At 33.1% G+C, this 16,385-nt stretch overlaps 2 protein-coding genes across 5 annotated transcripts; one reads left to right on the top strand and one right to left on the bottom strand.

Annotated features, from left to right (window-relative positions):
* Window positions 1–1,692: 1,692 nt before the first annotated feature.
* LOC123215603 (importin-11) lies at window positions 1,693–11,282 on the top strand. 2 transcript variants are annotated; one of them, XM_044635785.1, is made up of 24 exons: window positions 1,693–2,148; window positions 2,236–2,345; window positions 2,475–2,547; window positions 2,717–2,778; window positions 3,462–3,603; window positions 3,707–3,925; window positions 4,053–4,119; window positions 4,472–4,871; window positions 5,234–5,381; window positions 5,480–5,640; window positions 6,129–6,228; window positions 6,747–6,821; window positions 6,959–7,093; window positions 7,314–7,403; window positions 7,852–8,034; window positions 8,123–8,227; window positions 8,869–9,027; window positions 9,456–9,500; window positions 9,615–9,836; window positions 10,135–10,241; window positions 10,336–10,392; window positions 10,500–10,545; window positions 10,660–10,916; window positions 11,028–11,282. In XM_044635785.1, exons 1-23 carry the CDS (start codon window positions 2,008–2,010, stop codon window positions 10,819–10,821), a joined length of 3,009 nt encoding a protein of 1,002 aa, XP_044491720.1. In that variant the 5' UTR covers window positions 1,693–2,007; the 3' UTR covers window positions 10,822–10,916; window positions 11,028–11,282. The 2 variants fall into 2 exon arrangements, with proteins under 2 accessions (XP_044491720.1, XP_044491711.1); XM_044635776.1 differs by having other exon boundaries at window positions 1,695–2,148; window positions 10,476–10,545.
* A 429-nt stretch (window positions 11,283–11,711) lies between these two features.
* On the bottom strand, window positions 11,712–16,071 carry LOC123215614 (ERBB-3 BINDING PROTEIN 1-like). 3 transcript variants are annotated; one of them, XM_044635803.1, is made up of 10 exons: window positions 15,924–16,071; window positions 15,670–15,792; window positions 15,488–15,572; window positions 15,243–15,392; window positions 15,002–15,155; window positions 12,926–13,141; window positions 12,684–12,820; window positions 12,489–12,580; window positions 12,019–12,198; window positions 11,712–11,899 (listed from the first exon to the last, which is right to left on the bottom strand). In XM_044635803.1, exons 2-10 carry the CDS (start codon window positions 15,758–15,760, stop codon window positions 11,820–11,822), a joined length of 1,185 nt encoding a protein of 394 aa, XP_044491738.1. In that variant the 5' UTR covers window positions 15,761–15,792; window positions 15,924–16,071; the 3' UTR covers window positions 11,712–11,819. The 3 variants fall into 3 exon arrangements, with proteins under 3 accessions (XP_044491738.1, XP_044491746.1, XP_044491732.1); XM_044635811.1 differs by having other exon boundaries at window positions 15,874–16,050; XM_044635797.1 differs by having other exon boundaries at window positions 15,670–16,050.
* Between the last annotated feature and the right edge of the window lie 314 nt (window positions 16,072–16,385).

The following is a 16,385-nucleotide window of genomic DNA, read 5'->3' as shown; positions in this document are numbered from 1 at the left end:
ATTTTTAAGTTAAAATAACTATATTTAAAGTAAAAATTATATTAATTTAAAAATATAGCATTTAAATTATTATTATTATTATTTATCACATTCATTATAAAAATTGAATTATCAAATCATAATACATTATATTATATTAGGAGCTCAAATAAAAATTAATTTAAATTTGATTTGACCTATAACAGTTAACTCAAGACCAAATTTATTTCTTTCAAATCATTAAAAAAAATAATAATAATAATAATAATAATTGTGAAGGAGAAGAAAATTTGTTCAAACTCAAAAAAATTACTAAACAAGAAAAAAATAATTAAATTTCAAAAAAAAAAAAGAACTATTGATGAGGAAGAAGAAAAATTGCAAGTAAAGTGAGACATGATGTAAAAGTAATATTGACGAGATAAGAAGGTTTGAATAGAACCAAACAATAATTTATATTCAAATTAATTTGAATTGGATCGAAGCAAAGCATAATCTCAATATAATTCAAGAAGTAAACATGTCATAAGTTTAGCACAATAAACTCAGGGCAACATTTGAAATGGGCCTTAATAAGCTACTAAATACACTTGGTACTTTCTTAAATGTAAACGTAACCAATTGTTACACTCACACAACTTTGCAGAAATTAAAAAGAAATAAATTAAAAAATAATTCAGTTGAAAGAAGTTTAATAATATATATATATATATATATATATTTTGTGCACGCACACATACACATATCTTTGAAATAAACAAATATTTTTATTATATTTACGCTAATATTTATTTAAATCCTATAACTGATATATCATAAAATTGAAAAATATAAAAGAAATTTGCAATCATAAATTAAAGCTTAAGCCTTAAGCTTAGTGGCCAAGGTTCAAAGACCCTACCTACCTACTAGACACTAGTTATAAGTAAAATTATCTTTTATCTAAATTTTAATGGAAAAATAAATATATATTGAGAAAATTTAATTTTAAAATAAAAATTTATTGTTTAATTTTAGTTAAAATAAAAGGTTAAATCGCTATTTTTATAATATTAGTAAAAATATATAAGTTATTAATTTTTTTTGTATATTTTAAAAATTAATAACTTTATTTTTGTATAGAGTTTTTAATTTTAAAACGTTACATTTTTCTTCTCAAACTCAAGGTTTTCCTCTTTTTTTATTTTAATTGCCCCTCAAACTTTTAAAAAATTCAATTCAACCCCTCCTCTTCAACTTTAGATTACTTTGTCGACTTTTGCTTCTCTCTAATAATTGAGCTATCTTCTGATAACAACACGATGCATTATCGAATCTTTTGAATATCTTTCTTATCGCATCTTGTGCACTGACCATCTATTTCGACAGTAAGAAATGGCTAGTCAAACAGAGAAAAAATAAAGTCACTATTGATGAGCGCAAAAACCAAAAATAGAAGAAAATAAATATTTTTTAAAATTAAAAATATTTAAACATAGTTAAAATTATTATTTTTTAAAAATAAAATAAAATAATATATTTTTTAATAATATTATTAAAATAATAATTTTATTTTTAATTATAATAAAAAATTTAATAAAAATTAATTAATTTATGAATGGGTATTAAACTTAAGGGATAAATAGTCCTTTAACCTTATAAGTTCGGTTTACATTCCCGAATTTCGATGGCTTGCTTACCTTAAAGAAGATACATCCCACCGCGTACGATAGAATCCTCGAGCACTTAAGCTCGTATGCGAACACCACCACCATATATAAATAGTGGACAAGCAAAACCCAGACGACGAGATGATCATCTTCTTCCATTTCGTTTTCTCTTTTCACCTGAAAAAAAAATTATTAAGTAATATCATATTAATCACAAAGCTCTCGCACAAACAAACATTTCAAATAAGATTTATATAATCTCTTTTGGTAGTAAAGTTTCAGTTTCTTTAGGTCTCACTACTTTCCGATCCAACTCACCAACTCGGTCAGCTCAGTTCTCGTAACAATTCACTCAGTGAGAAAGATTGTTGCTTTAGCTATGGCACTGTCGGCTTCTGATTTACCGATGATGTACACGCTTCTTTCTAATTCAATGAGTGGCGATGAGAGCGTTCGAAAACCAGCGGAGGCGGCGCTCTCTCAGTCCGAGAGTAGACCTGGTTTCTGCTCTTGTCTAATGGTAATACCTTCGATTTTCCATTTCTAGGGTTTTATTTTTTCTTCGGATTCTGAATTTATCTACAATGCGATTAATTTGTTCGTGCAGGAAGTGATTACTGCAAAAGATTTAGCTTCTCAGGTTGATGTTCGATTGATGGCCTCTGTCTACTTCAAAAACAGTATCAATCGCTATTGGAGGAATAGGCGCGATTCTTCGTAAGAAATTATTATATATAATACTTCCTAGAAACTTCTTTTTGAAAGCACTGGACTTCATTGCGAAGGTGGTTAGCTTGTTTTAATTATTTATTTTGGTAGAAATGTAACTTGAGCATTTGTATTCAGGGGAATAAGCAGTGAGGAGAAAGTGCATTTGAGGAAGAAATTGTTGTTGCACTTGAGAGAAGAGAATTATCAGGTGTTGTATAAATTCTATTATTCTTTAATCGTATAATCATTTGTTGGCTTTATCACAAGCTTTTTTATCTAAGTATAGTTGGTCTCTGCGATCTTATCATTTGATCAAATCATTGAGTATAGCAGTTAGCTTTGCTGATTTTGGTATTTTTCCTTTTGTTTCTTCACAGATAGCTCAAATGCTGGCCGTTCTTATTTCCAAAATTGCTCGCTTTGATTACCCTAGAGAATGGTAAACATTTCACTCAGTATTTCCTTGTTTATACTGCATTAGTCACAATTTTAACATGATTTACTAACTTCTCTTTGTTTTTTTGGAGAATTATTGTTATGTCATAGTATGCCATAATAAGGAAAAAATTGTGACTAAAGAAAGAAAAAAAGAAATAAATAATATATATATATATATATATATAAAAGACTTTAGAACATATTGAACAATATTTACAAGCTTTACAACATTATAGCTATTATCTTTTATTAATTGTTATAATACAATTGCTGGAGCCAAACTCTATTGCTGATAGCCTTTCCTTGAAGTTTATGAAGGGTGAAAAGACGCAGGTGCCATAATTTTTAATTATATAAATTTAGGATATATACATATATATTAGCAATTAATAGACTCTTCAAATTGTGCTTGCATTCGTATTTGTCAAAGGCATGCCTTAAGCAGGTGTAGGCAATGCTTTACTCATGGTGACTATATTTCTATTTTATTTTATTCTTGTTATGTATAGTTACACATTCTGTTTATTTCCCCTTGTGCACTGAACCTGAGTATACACTCTAAAATTTCTTTTGCGCAGCGGTAATTGATTCTGGTTGTCATACACAGGGACTGTTTATATTGCTGTTCATTTCCTGAGGGCTTCTTCATTAGGCTAACTTTAAGTATTGATCTATATTGTATAGGCCAGAGCTCTTTTCTGTTTTAGCACAACAGCTTCAAGTGGCAGATGTTCTTACATCCCACAGGATTTTTATGATCCTATTCCGGACCTTGAAGGAATTGTCAAGTAAGCGTCTTACTGCAGATCAGAGAAATTTTGCAGAGGTAATGGTTGTTGTACCATCTAGTCCTTCTTTTTCTGCAAACGTAAGATTCATTGACTAGGTCTTCATATTTTCTTCTAATCCTAGTGAATGTTCTTTGGCAGATTTCTTCTCATCTCTTTGATTACAGCTGGCACCTTTGGCAAAGTGATGTGCAGACAATATTACGTGGTTTATCAACAATTTCCCCTAGCTATAATTCAAATGCTTTGGAGCAACATAATGATGAACTTTATTTAACATGTGAGAGATGGTTGTTGTGCGTAAAGATAATACGGCAATTGATAATTTCAGGGTTTCAAAGTGATGCAAAATGCATACAGGTGGTTTTATATCTTTGTTTTGTTTTCTTTGAAATTAGAATTCTGAGTTTTAGAGCTGGACATCCTTTATTTTTTTTGTTCTGCTTTAGTTAACTTGTCATGAAGAGTGTTTAACATTACCTGTCAGGAAATACGACCAGTCAAGGAGGTCTCTCCTGTGCTCTTGAATGCCATCCAGTCATTTCTACCTTACTGTGAGATGTTTCTCTCGTTCTCTGGCATTACTATACATACATGATATACAGATTTTTTTTTCTTTTTCTTTTTCATTTTTTTAATGAGATGTATTCTCAAAAGTTTGTTCTAGAAGTTAAAAGTTTTGAATGTCACTTTCATAATTATGTCATGTTTTGGATTTTAAAAGAGTTACAAAAATTAAACTGGAATTCCCATTGTAGTTATGTGCCTTCATTACTCCATTGACCATCTAATGTTTATATATCTAATTTTAGTGTAAAGACTCTGAAGCCAGTTTAAATACGTAAGTTCTCAATTCTTGAAAATTTAGTGGTAAAACTTGCTAATATGAGTTACTTTCTTTTGCAGATTCATCTTTCCAGAAGGGACGTGATAAATTTTGGGACTTCTTCAAGAGGGCCTGTACCAAATTGATGAAAGTTTTGATTGCAATTCAGGGGAGACATCCTTATACATTTGGTGATAAGTGTGTTCTTCCACCAGTGATGGATTTTTGTTTAAATAAAATAACAGACCCTGAGCCAGATATACTGTCATTTGAACAATTCCTGATTCAGTGTATGGTAATGGTCAAATCTTTATTGGAATGTAAAGAATACAAACCAAGTCTTACTGGTCGGGTGATGGATGAAAATGGACTTACACTAGAGCAGATGAAGAAAAATATTTCCAATGTTGTTGGTGGTGTCCTGACTTCGCTTCTGCCTAATGAACGAATAGTTCTTCTGTGTAATGTTTTGATAAGAAGGTATAATTATCTGGTCTATGATTGTTTCTTACTCATTGTGTTCATTATACCAAATTTGGTTAACTTTGCTATGTGTTAGTTTGACAAGATGATGCCAATTATTTGCATTAAAATTATGTGTAGTTATCATATTTCAACTCTTCAGATATAAGATTCAGTAAAGTATAATGGTTGTGTTTTTTATATTTATCTATTGAGTTTGTTTTTAGAAACAGTGGTTAATGTTTGAAACCCCATATTAATATTCTGATTGTGTTTAGAAAAAATGAGTAATGTTTGAAACCAGAGATTAATCTTATAGAAAACTGTGTCGTGTATAGTAAATTTGTTTCTCTTTAACCAGTATATTGATGTTTCAACAGGTATTTTGTTCTAACTGCAGCTGACTTGGAGGAGTGGTACCAGAATCCTGAATCTTTTCACCATGAGCAGGATATGGTTCAATGGACAGAAAAGTTAAGGCCTTGTGCTGAAGCACTATACATTGTATTGTTTGAAAACCATAGCCAGGTAGGTGGCAGTGACATTCAAATTTTTATGCTGTCTTATGACAACAATTTCTGTTGATTTTAAATAAATTAATTAATATTTTTCAATGTCTTTTTCAGCTGCTTGCTCCTGTTGTTTTGTCTATCCTTCGAGAGGCAATGAATAGTTGCCCAGCTTCAGTTACTGAAATTACTCCAGGCTTGCTTCTCAAGGATGCTGCTTATGGTGCTGCAGCATATGTTTATTATGAGCTTTCAAATTATCTGAGCTTCAAAGATTGGTGTGTGCATTTCCTTTGCTTAATCTATGGTATTTTTGTTGCAACTAAGAATGGGATTGTTTGCAAGATGTATATGTAACTCGTAACTTTTATCCTATAATTTGGTTAAATGTGGTGATATCTGCCAACATAGTAACACAAATTCCAAACATTGTACATTGAGAAGATGTAAAAACAAACGAAAAAAGATTCTGGAGCAAGGAAAAAAGAGTGCTTACTTTCATGCCCAAATGCCTATTTCTTTTTCTTCTTTAGGGTAGACATCACTTCCCTATGATTAACTATTGATTTAAAGCCAGAGCATATCTCACGGAAGTAGGAGTGATATTTGGCTACCGCCTTTTGATCTAGTTAATGTGTTGGATCATTCTATCATTGAAGTTTCTGTTTTTCTGCTGTTTGGTTGTAGTTTGTCGAGCATTCTTATCCCTTCCTGTTGAGTGCTGGAGTAGTGAGCTGACTGTTATCTCTGAAACTATCCATTACAGGTTCAATGGTGCTTTATCCCTTGAACTCTCAAATGATCATTCAAATATGCATATCATCCATCGGAAAGTTGCACTAATATTGGGACAATGGGTTTCTGAGGTAACACAAATTTGTTAGCTGCGTAATAGTTTGACATATGTAAAATGTTAAACTCTTTCTCTCTATAGAATTCATCACTGGTTGTTGCTGATGGCTATATGGCCCTCTGCATAGTCAATGACTAGTTTTGTTTTATTATACATTTTTGAAGTCAATGGGGGTGTGAATATTTATCAATTGTGCATGCTATCCTAAAGAATACTTTTACAAATTTCTCACAATTGAAGAAACAGGGGACTACTACCTAACTGGAAGGTAGATCTTTGGTGAGTCAACAATTTTAAATGTTCTTAAGAAGTATGCTAGAGTTCTTTGTCAGTTCTTTTGAGAGCTCTTTTCATGAATTGAGGGCTTGGTACGAGTTAAAAATTGTTGTACTCTGTAACATGTTTGTCAAAGGAGAATATGTTTGAAATCCAATGGGCCATCATGGTGCTTCTTTAATTTCTGATTTTCAAGTCTGTTGATGTATTCTAGTCACTATCAAAGTTTTCTCTCTAATTTTTGATATTTGGCAGATTAAAGATGACACAAAAAGAGCAGTATATTGTGCTTTGATAAAATTGCTATTGAATAGAGACCTATCTGTCAGGGTATGATCCATAACTTCACTTTCTTTTGCACATCATCTATTTCGCTCTTTCTTTCAGCAGTTGTTTGAGAAAGTTCTGCCTCATCAATTTTCATGATATTTTTCTCAACTAAAGAAATTGTGCTTTTGTTATTTTAGTTGGCAGCCTGTCGATCTTTGTGCCTACATATTGAAGATGCCAATTTCTCGGAACCAGATTTTAGTGATCTGCTTCCTATTTGTTGGGATTCATGCTTTAAGTTGGTCGAGGAAGTTCAGGAGTTTGACTCAAAGGTGCATGAAATTTTATTTTGAGTTTATGTTTTAGAGCCATGGAAGATCAAAATTCCCCATAATATGTAGGTTTCTTGAAAATTTATCTTATTCCAAAGTTTGCAAGCCCTGAGATGTGTGCATTATTTAATAAAATAGGTTACTGCCTTCTGTTAAAAGAAAAATTAGAATGAGCTAGAATTCGAATCTAATTTTTTGTCTGTTCTTTGACTGATTTCAGGTTCAGGTTTTAAATTTGATATCCATTCTCATTGGGCATGTCAATGAAGTCATTCCATATGCAGACAAGTTGGTGCATTTCTTCCACAAGGTAATGTCTTAATGTGCACACTATTATTGATTTCTTTGATTTATAGAATCCTGTAGACATTACTTGCCAAACTTGGAGTCAAGCATGTATTCCTTAATATTATATATCAGAACTTCTAAAACTATAGCACAGTTGGTCAATATTTTGTTTCCCCTCCAAAATAAATTGGGAAAAAAAAAAAGATACAGTCCTTGCTATAGCAGGTCAGATACATTGATAGTTCATGAAACATGAATAATCTGGGAAATTAAACATCCCAATCATACTCTCCTAATTTCTAATTATAGGATACCTTCAATAATTATAAATTGTCAGTCTGACCTAACCATAGCTATCTTCTGTTGGTAGTGTAGTGATACGTCAGAATGATCAAGACTAGACTGATTAAGAGTATTGCTTCCCTGAATCTTCTTTTTCTCTTTTTATTTATTTTATTTAATTTGGCAAGGTTTGGGAGGAATCTTCTGGTGAAAGCCTTCTACAGATTCAGCTTCTTATTGCTCTTCGAAATTTTGTGGTTGCTCTTGGATATCAATCACCCAAATGCTACAATATGCTACTTCCAATTTTGCAAAGGGGAATCGATATAAATAGTCCAGATGAGCTAAACCTTCTTGAGGACAGCATGCTGGTTAGTTTAATTGTTTTACTGATCTTATTTAGCTAACTTCCTTTATCCCTGAACATATAATGTAAATGCTTTCTTCATAATTGTGCAGTTGTGGGAAGCCACACTTTCTCATGCTCCTGCGATGGTACCTCAACTATTGGCATACTTTCCATGTCTACTTGAAATTATGGAAAGAAGTTTTGATCACTTGCAGGTCAGACTTAATTAACAAGTTACTATATGACATTTTCTACCATGAGTCTGTTGTTGCTAATGGGAGCATAATGTTTTGAAGATTTGTGATTGAATTGTATCTCCTATGAGTATTATATCTTTATATATTGGATTGAAAGCTGTAAATACTTTTTAAAAGTTAAGAAGCCAAGAGAGAAACCCCTTAGTAGTATTAAGTCCTGCAGGAAAATAAATTGGCCAATATATCTAGCCAGAACATTTCGAAAATGGCAAAATGAAGTATCAAGGGTTTCTTTATTTGTAATTGTCTTGAATACTTTTGGGAGCTCAGGATTTGAATAGATGAATATTTTGATTATATATTCTGTGTCCCAAGCCCTGGACAGGAAAATTATCTTCCTTCCCTAGTGGTGTTCAATAGAGAGAGAATATAATTACGTGAAACCTTTGAACTATAATTCTCCAACTTTCCTGTTTTATAGCTGGTTTGGTTCAAAATTGTAGATTCTTCTTTTGAATATATCTTCGACTTCTTTATTCTTTTGGGTTGTTGAAGATGCTTAGTCAGCATATAAGTGTGGCTGTACACGGTTGATATTGTTAATCTGCATCTGTCTTCAGGTTTTGCATGTTATTCTTTACTTTGAAATATAATTGCAGGTTGCTGTGAACATCATTGAGGGTTACATCATTCTGGGAGGATCTGATTTTTTAAGCATGCATGCTTCCAGTGTTGCTAAACTTCTTGATCTGGTTGTTGGAAATGTTAATGATAGAGGGCTGCTCACAACTCTTCCTGTCATTGATGTTCTAATACAGGTGCTTTAAACTTGAAAGAGTGGATTTTCAGGGATGAAAAATATTTAATTTTAGAGGTTTGAATTGTGTGGAACCAGACAGTGTTTGTCTAATATTAAGTATATATACTCTCGGTTCCATTATGGATGTTAAATTTTAAAAACTGATTCAGATTTCAATTATGATGTTGCGCCTTCTACATCTGATTGCTGTGTGCTTCAATATCTAAAATTTTCAAATTTTGAATGTCTTTATACCGTAAGGCAACCTTCTAAAAAATTTAGTTTATGTTTTTATTCCTGATCCATGTTTAATTCCATTTGTGTAGTTTATGCTTCAATTTCTAAGGAAACAGTATAAAGTCATTCAATTCCCCTTAGTCTTTATATGTATTTATGATCTTCAATGATCAGTCAATCAAAATTGACTGATTCTTCCAATTTTGGCAGTGTTTTCCCATGGAAGTGCCCCTTTTCATCACCAGTACTTTGCAAGTAAGTGTTGTTCTTTGCCTGTGTGAATCTGTTATGATTTTTTAAGTGATTGGATACAACTATGCATTCTGGAAGCTTTTTAACATCCTGGTTTGTCTGGTTGAATGTTTTTAGAAATTGATTGTTATATGTCTGAGTGGAGGAGATGACCGTGATCCTTCTAAGACAGCTGTTAAAGCCTCTTCAGCTGCTATTCTAGCAAGGATTTTGGTGATGAATACCAATTACCTTGCTCAGTTAACATCTGAACCATCAGTTTCACTACTACTACAGCAGGCGGGTATTCCAATTGAAGAAAATATACTACTTTGTCTAATTGACATATGGCTTGATAAGGTCAGTAGAGCATCATTTTTACTTACGGTGCCTTGGGAGATTGTAGAAGTTCCCATTCTTTATAATGTTTTGATTTTTTTTTCACTTGTGTGCATATGTTATGGCACTTGGAGAGCTGCATTCTGTTGTATTTCATATCTTTACCTGTGGATCTCGTTATTCAGAGATCATTCTTTGTCAGACTCAATGAGTTTCCTTTACCCGGAAAGCTATGGGTTTTATACTGAATATACTGCTTTAGAAAACTGATGTTCTTGGTTCCATTGTAATTTCCATAATATGCTGTCTATATACACAGGTAGACAATGTATCTTCTGTGCAGAAAAAGATATTTGGCTTAGCTCTTTCTATAATTTTGACGATGAGACTACCTCAGGTTCTGGACAAACTTGAACAGATTCTTAGGTATGACTTCCCCCAGACTTGGATGCATTTGTTGCAATTTAAATATAGGATCACTTTTTATGCTTGGACTGATTACTCTGACTTATTCTTGCAGTGTATGTACAAGTGTAATTTTAAGTGGAAATGATGACTTAACCGAGGAAGAGTCCAGGTGAGCTTCCCTGTGATTCTAATTTGACATGTATTACTTAGATTAGACTTATCTTTATGCATGATTTTTATGCTGAGTGCCAGTGGTGACAGTATGAGCTCAAGCAGGTATCATGAAGGCACAATTCCAAGTAAAGAGTTAAGAAGGAGACAGGTGAACATTTTTTGAATATGCCTGACAAGGCTAAAAGCTGGTAATAGAATAAGTAGACAACATTCAACAGTTACTCATGAATATATGGTTTTTTTTTTGGGTTTCCTTATGTAGATCAAGTTTTCGGACCCTGTTAACCAGTTGTCCTTAGAAATGTCAGTGAGGGACAATCTTCAAACATGTGCAGCCCTTCATGGAAAAGCGTTTGATTTAGCCATGAGTAGAATGGACGGTTCTACATTCATTCAATTGAAGCACGCATTGAAGATGCCATAGCCATGGTGATGATTAATGCCATCAAGCTTTTGAGTTTCTAGTAAAATGTTGAGAGAACAATTCAAATTTCCTTTTAGTTTCATATATTTGAAAAGGTAAAAATTTCTCTTACACAGAGATGCAAGATAGATTGGTTAAATTGGTTTTACACATTGTCTTATTTTCAAACAAATATTCATATTTTATGTTTTTTTTTTATTGTACAGGTGGTGTTGAAGGTTTATTTGACTTGCATTGGTTTATACATTCTTTGTACTTTGTGATTTGTAGGTGCGTGTATTGATTTTATCATTCATATTAAATTTAATTTGTAAATAGGTTGGTTGCTGCCGCTGGCTCCTTTCATGTCTGATTATTGAAGGCATGGAGGATGATGGGGCATTGAGTTTATTTGAATTGTGAAGAAAGAAATGTATACGGAGTGTTCCTTTGAATTAGCATTTTGGAAATTGGTTTTTGAATCCCTGTTTCTTTATATTGAAGTTTTGATTTCATTGGGGTATCAGATGAGAAGAACATTTTACCATACGTAATAATAATATTCTTGTAAAATCATTAAAAGATTCACAAAAATTAAGTAGCCAAACAACTCCCATGTTCTTAAAAAGCCAAGCATAATAACACGGACAACAATAACCCAAAACAGGCAGTGCTCTCGGCCGTATGCCATTACTTTTTACGTTAAACGATTAGCAGTGAAGTAAAAAGCCCGTTTTCTTTATCATTTGGAGTTGAACACTTTATAAGAAAGAATGGATGAACTAGAATTTTAGAGACTTCAATTTAAAATGTTATTAACCAACAAATTTTGTGTCATGTGGCGTCCCTTGCTGCAACCACCAAATGGGATTTGCAGGTATCATAAAGGTGGCATATAATGGTTAGAAACCTATTTAGAATCATTGTCTAACATTACATTAATAAACTCAAGACAACCAGATACAAGTGAACAGAGTGCCAAAATTGGAAAAAGAGGCAGAGAATTAAAATTAAATGACTCATTCTTGCCCCAGTGCATCGTTTGTTGCATCCATAGGCCCAGCTTCTGCTGACTCCTCGCCTCTGTCACCCTTCTTACCTGCACAAAATCATCCCATTCACAATTCACATGAGTGAGAATTAATAACATTCTAAAATTATATTTCAATCACAGAAATATCTTGGAATATAATTCTTAAATTGCTAATGGGAATATACCTTTCTTCTTCTTCCCACCACCTTTCTTTTTAGTCTTAGTGCCTAAGGCTAACCAGGCCTTTATTTCAGGATCATCTATTGTCTTGGTGGGCTGCAATTCCTGCAAAGGGTGTGATGTGATCCGATCTGAACCATTTGGCATTAGCAAAACCGTGAATTTGATATGAGCAACATGATCACCTGCAAAACCATTGTCCATTTTAATTTATATTTAATGGCAAACACAAGCCATAAATTCAATGAACAATAATATGAAAACCCACTTTGAGTATACAAATGAATACACATTTATGTGTCATCTTGTAATTATGTATTACTTTATCCTTAATTCAAATCCAATCATATGATGGCATACATCATGCGTATACTCATTTGAGTACTTAAAATAGATACGCATAATTTTATTGAAATTCAATCAAATGGTTCTTCCAAAGATAATAGTAATACCACAACAGTCAGCAAAATCTTACCAGGCTTCTCATGAAGAACAGGATAAGGCTGCAGGAGGTCATGATTCACACATTCTACCAATCCCAATCGAGCCCTTTTTTCTTCCAATGCCCTGTTGCGAAGAAGCCACAAATCATGAGGGGCCAGAAAACAGACTGCGAAAAAACCATTTAAGAAAAACTATGTTTCAGGCAATATGTTAAAGCACAACAAACCTTGCAGAGAATGGCATGATAGGAAATTTCTGGTTTATTTCACTAAAAATAAATCTAGAAGCTTTCATCTTCAAGTGATAGTTCTTGTCTACAGCTCTCTTATAAATAGTTGTCTGCTTCTCATCCAACAACCTAGGCTGCAAAACATAATGAGCAGAGACTTCAGGGCACAAAAAATAATAATAATAATAATACAACTCAGAAGAATAACTTGAAATTTTAATTTTAGGATTTTCAATTACCTTGCCATCCCCTGTGCTTGTAACAATGTCTATTGCATAAACTTCATTCTCCTCAAATTCTGCATCATCAACCCTTGTCTCAGGATTGGAGACACTGAGTACAACTTTATTTCCATCAATCACAAACTGCTTGAGCTGGTGGCTAAGAACACCTTCAACAATCTTGCAATCATATGCAGCAGCAACCTTCTGAATTGCTTCTGTTACATCCTTGTTCTGCCATAAAAAGAATAAATTATGGAAAAAAAGACCTTAAAAAATGAAAAAATAATACAGCTAAACTTACTATGAAACAACCATGAAAATCTGGCATAACATATATGTAAAAACCCAGAATAATTTTGGCTTGATATAAATCAATTTGCACGACAAACAAATACATTGGTGCTCACAAAACCAAATTCAGCCAAGTCCAATATTCAACAGGGAAAGGAGGAAACCAATAAGAGAATATGGCCCTCGGCTAAGTTGTCTTTATCTCCATCAATGAACGTCCATGCTACTATCATATTTGCCTTTATACCTTAAAACCACTAACTAGAATGTCATACTACACCATAGAGCCAAGTCAATAAATGTAATAGCCTAGTGTGACATGACACCCTATCAGAGTAACTATGACAAGAGCCTCATAAGGGTATTAGCCCATGGCTTCAAATAGTATTCCTCATTTAGGGACACATATGGCTGAGACATACAGAATCACTCTTCTTAATGCACACTTTACAATATAATTTTGGCTTGATATGAATCAATTTGCACGACAAACAAATACATCGGCGCTCACAAAACCAAATCCAGCCAATTCCAATATAGGCAACAGGGAAAGGAGGAAACCAATAAGAGATTGGGGCCTCGGCAAAGTTGCCATTATCTCCATCAACAAATGTCCATGCTACTAACATAATTTCCCGAAGACCTTACAACCACTACTTAGAATGTCTACTACACCAGAGAGACAAGTAAATAAACGTGATAGCCTAGTGTGACATGGTACCCTATCAGAGTAACTATGACAGAAGCTTCATAAGGGTGTTACCCTATAGCTTCAAATAGTTTTCCTCATTTAGGGAGACAGATGACTGAAACATACATAATCACTCTTCTAAATGCACACTTTATAGAAAGTTAAACTGGAAACAAGCACCCAGAAAACATGAAGATCTGTTAAAGCAACAAACAAGATAAATACTATTTTGGGTGTGCCATAAAGATTTCTAGGCTTAATCCATTAATAAACAGAACACAGAATAAGACAGGAAAAAACAAAAGAAAGAAAATTTTTAGTAGAATTGAAACAAGGGAGGACAGAGTTTGTAAAAGCAAAACTGATTACAGTTAATATACTATTAGTGTAAATATGACTGAAAAAAATGTTTCATTAGGGATTTATCACCTTGGAAGTCCTCATCAGGTAGAGAACATGCCAAAAACATGATAGTAGAACAAAAGTTAAATATCCCCACAATGAGGGGTAAAAATAACTATTGAACTGCAATTCCACAAATTTGAGCAGTCAAAAGGTAACCAATCAATAGCATACATCTTCTGCTGAGAAGAAACAGATAATTTAAATAAAACTGGACTATAAAAATTATAAACAGAATTTAATTTACTAGGTTGAAAGAGACAGTATGCCACTATCAGAGTAACTATGACAAAAGCTTCATTTGAATTTTAGTCCACAGCTTATCCCACAGATTCCTCATTCACAGGATTCAATGCTTTATCGCTTGAAAATTTTACCATGAAGACACCAACACACTAAATTCAAAATTTTCAAGAAAAGAAAATTAAATCTAGAAAAGAAACGGAGAAGGACTAGGTCTAAGGAGTGATCAAGAGGAAAGTGATCGGATGTCTCATAACTGACAACAAAAGAATGCAACACATAAAAACATAGACAGAGCTCGTGCATTCCCAAAACCATTGGACCCATTTAAACTTCGCAAACTACAAAAATAAAACAGCTAACGGTCATAAATTTGAAAAAAAAAAAAAAGTAACAGCCTGAAAATATTTCAAACAACCACATAAGAAAGAAGGTAACTACTTTAACTCAAACAAACAAATTACCTTCTTTCCTGGCCTTACAAGCCTTAAGGCAACTTCAGCAGCAGTATTAGCTGCGGCAATGACATCAGCTGCCCTGCCTGTCACAGGCCCTTCCTGGATAACATGAGTGTGTGCAACTATAGCAATAAACCCATCTATGTGGCATCCCATGTCACTGTGTTCCCAAAAACAGAGTCATTTGACTGTTCAAATATTAGTCAAACGATTAAATAGATACTGATACTAAGAAAAAATAACTCACATCTTCACTATATCGCCTTCTTGCAACACTGACTCGTCACTGGCAAGCGGCGAAAAATGGCACACTGTGTTGTTTACAGAAACGCAAGTTGGGAAGGCAACACCCCTCTCAATCTTCCTCTTAACATTCTTGTACATGTTCCCAGTTTGCCTTTTGCACAAAACAAAAGCAAAAACATTAATCCACTGAGTCAAAACAATTTAAAACAACCAAAGACATCCAATTAACATTCCACATTAACTTACTCTCTGATAAATGAATCTCCCTTCTCACAAATGTCAACAATCTTAGTTCCAGGTTTACATGCTGGAACTACCAATTGCAACGCCTCTGAAACCAAAAACGAAGAGGATTCAAACAATGAATATCAACCGACTAAGTTAAATCAAAAACGAAAATTTTTCAATGTGAGAGTGAGTATATTAACTATTGACAATCTCAGCAGCGTTCTTATATTTGGTGACGACTTCAGGAGAGGTAAGATCCAACTCCTTCTCCTCCCTCTCGTCGTCCGACATGGTTTTGATAAAGCTTAGGAAATCTAACAAACCTAAAAACAGACAGACGGATTATCAAGTCGAGTAAGAGAAATTGGTGAAGAATTAGATAAAGAAAGCAGAGAAAAGAGGACCTAGCGGTATAAATAGACGGCTGTGCAGCTAGGGTTTAGTGACAAGTTACCAAAAACAGAAGAGCGGCTGAACAGAAGGAATTAGGGTTACGGTTGGAAGGCAGCAGCGTCTGCTTATATAGTATTTTCTGTATGCTCAAACTAGGGTTTTGTTTGGGGTAAAAAAAAAAAAAAAACCTATAAAAGCGAACATAGTGTAGAAATTTCTATGGATTAAAGCATAAAGGCTTCTTTGGCAAGGCATTTATTTTTATGGTGAGAGATGGATCAAATATTAATAAAATTCAATTGATTTGTTAATTTTTTTTTTAAATAGGATTATTTATATATAATTGAGTTTTATTTAAATTTAAATTTAAATAAATCAAATTTTAATAAAAATTTAACTCATTTTCGAATTTAATATTAACTAGTCAATCCAAATTAATTTAACCCTTATATGCTTTTAAATAGAATCAATTGTAACAATATCCATAACAACATCCATAAAACAAACGTCATCTCTAAACCCT

This window comes from Mangifera indica, chromosome 1, assembly GCF_011075055.1.
Source record: "Mangifera indica cultivar Alphonso chromosome 1, CATAS_Mindica_2.1, whole genome shotgun sequence".
NCBI classification, from domain to species: domain Eukaryota; kingdom Viridiplantae; phylum Streptophyta; class Magnoliopsida; order Sapindales; family Anacardiaceae; genus Mangifera; species Mangifera indica.
Note: the sequence above shows the minus strand (reverse complement) of the source record. Positions and strands in the feature narration are given on the sequence as shown.

Excerpts from the sequence above, each read along its gene's own strand:
- LOC123215603 (XM_044635776.1), top strand. The coding sequence starts at position 2,008 with ATGGCACTGTCGGCTTCTGATTTACCGATGATGTACACGCTTCTTTCT. Across the intron at positions 2,149-2,235 it reads GTTTCTGCTCTTGTCTAATG|GAAGTGATTACTGCAAAAGA; the intron begins GTAATACCTTCG and ends TTGTTCGTGCAG. Across the intron at positions 7,094-7,313 it reads TTCAGGAGTTTGACTCAAAG|GTTCAGGTTTTAAATTTGAT; the intron begins GTGCATGAAATT and ends GACTGATTTCAG.
- LOC123215614 (XM_044635803.1), bottom strand. The coding sequence starts at position 15,760 with ATGTCGGACGACGAGAGGGAGGAGAAGGAGTTGGATCTTACCTCTCCT. Across the intron at positions 15,393-15,487 it reads GGAGATTCATTTATCAGAGA|GCAAACTGGGAACATGTACA; the intron begins GTAAGTTAATGT and ends TTTGTGCAAAAG. Across the intron at positions 12,199-12,488 it reads TGTTCTTCATGAGAAGCCTG|GTGATCATGTTGCTCATATC; the intron begins GTAAGATTTTGC and ends ATGGTTTTGCAG.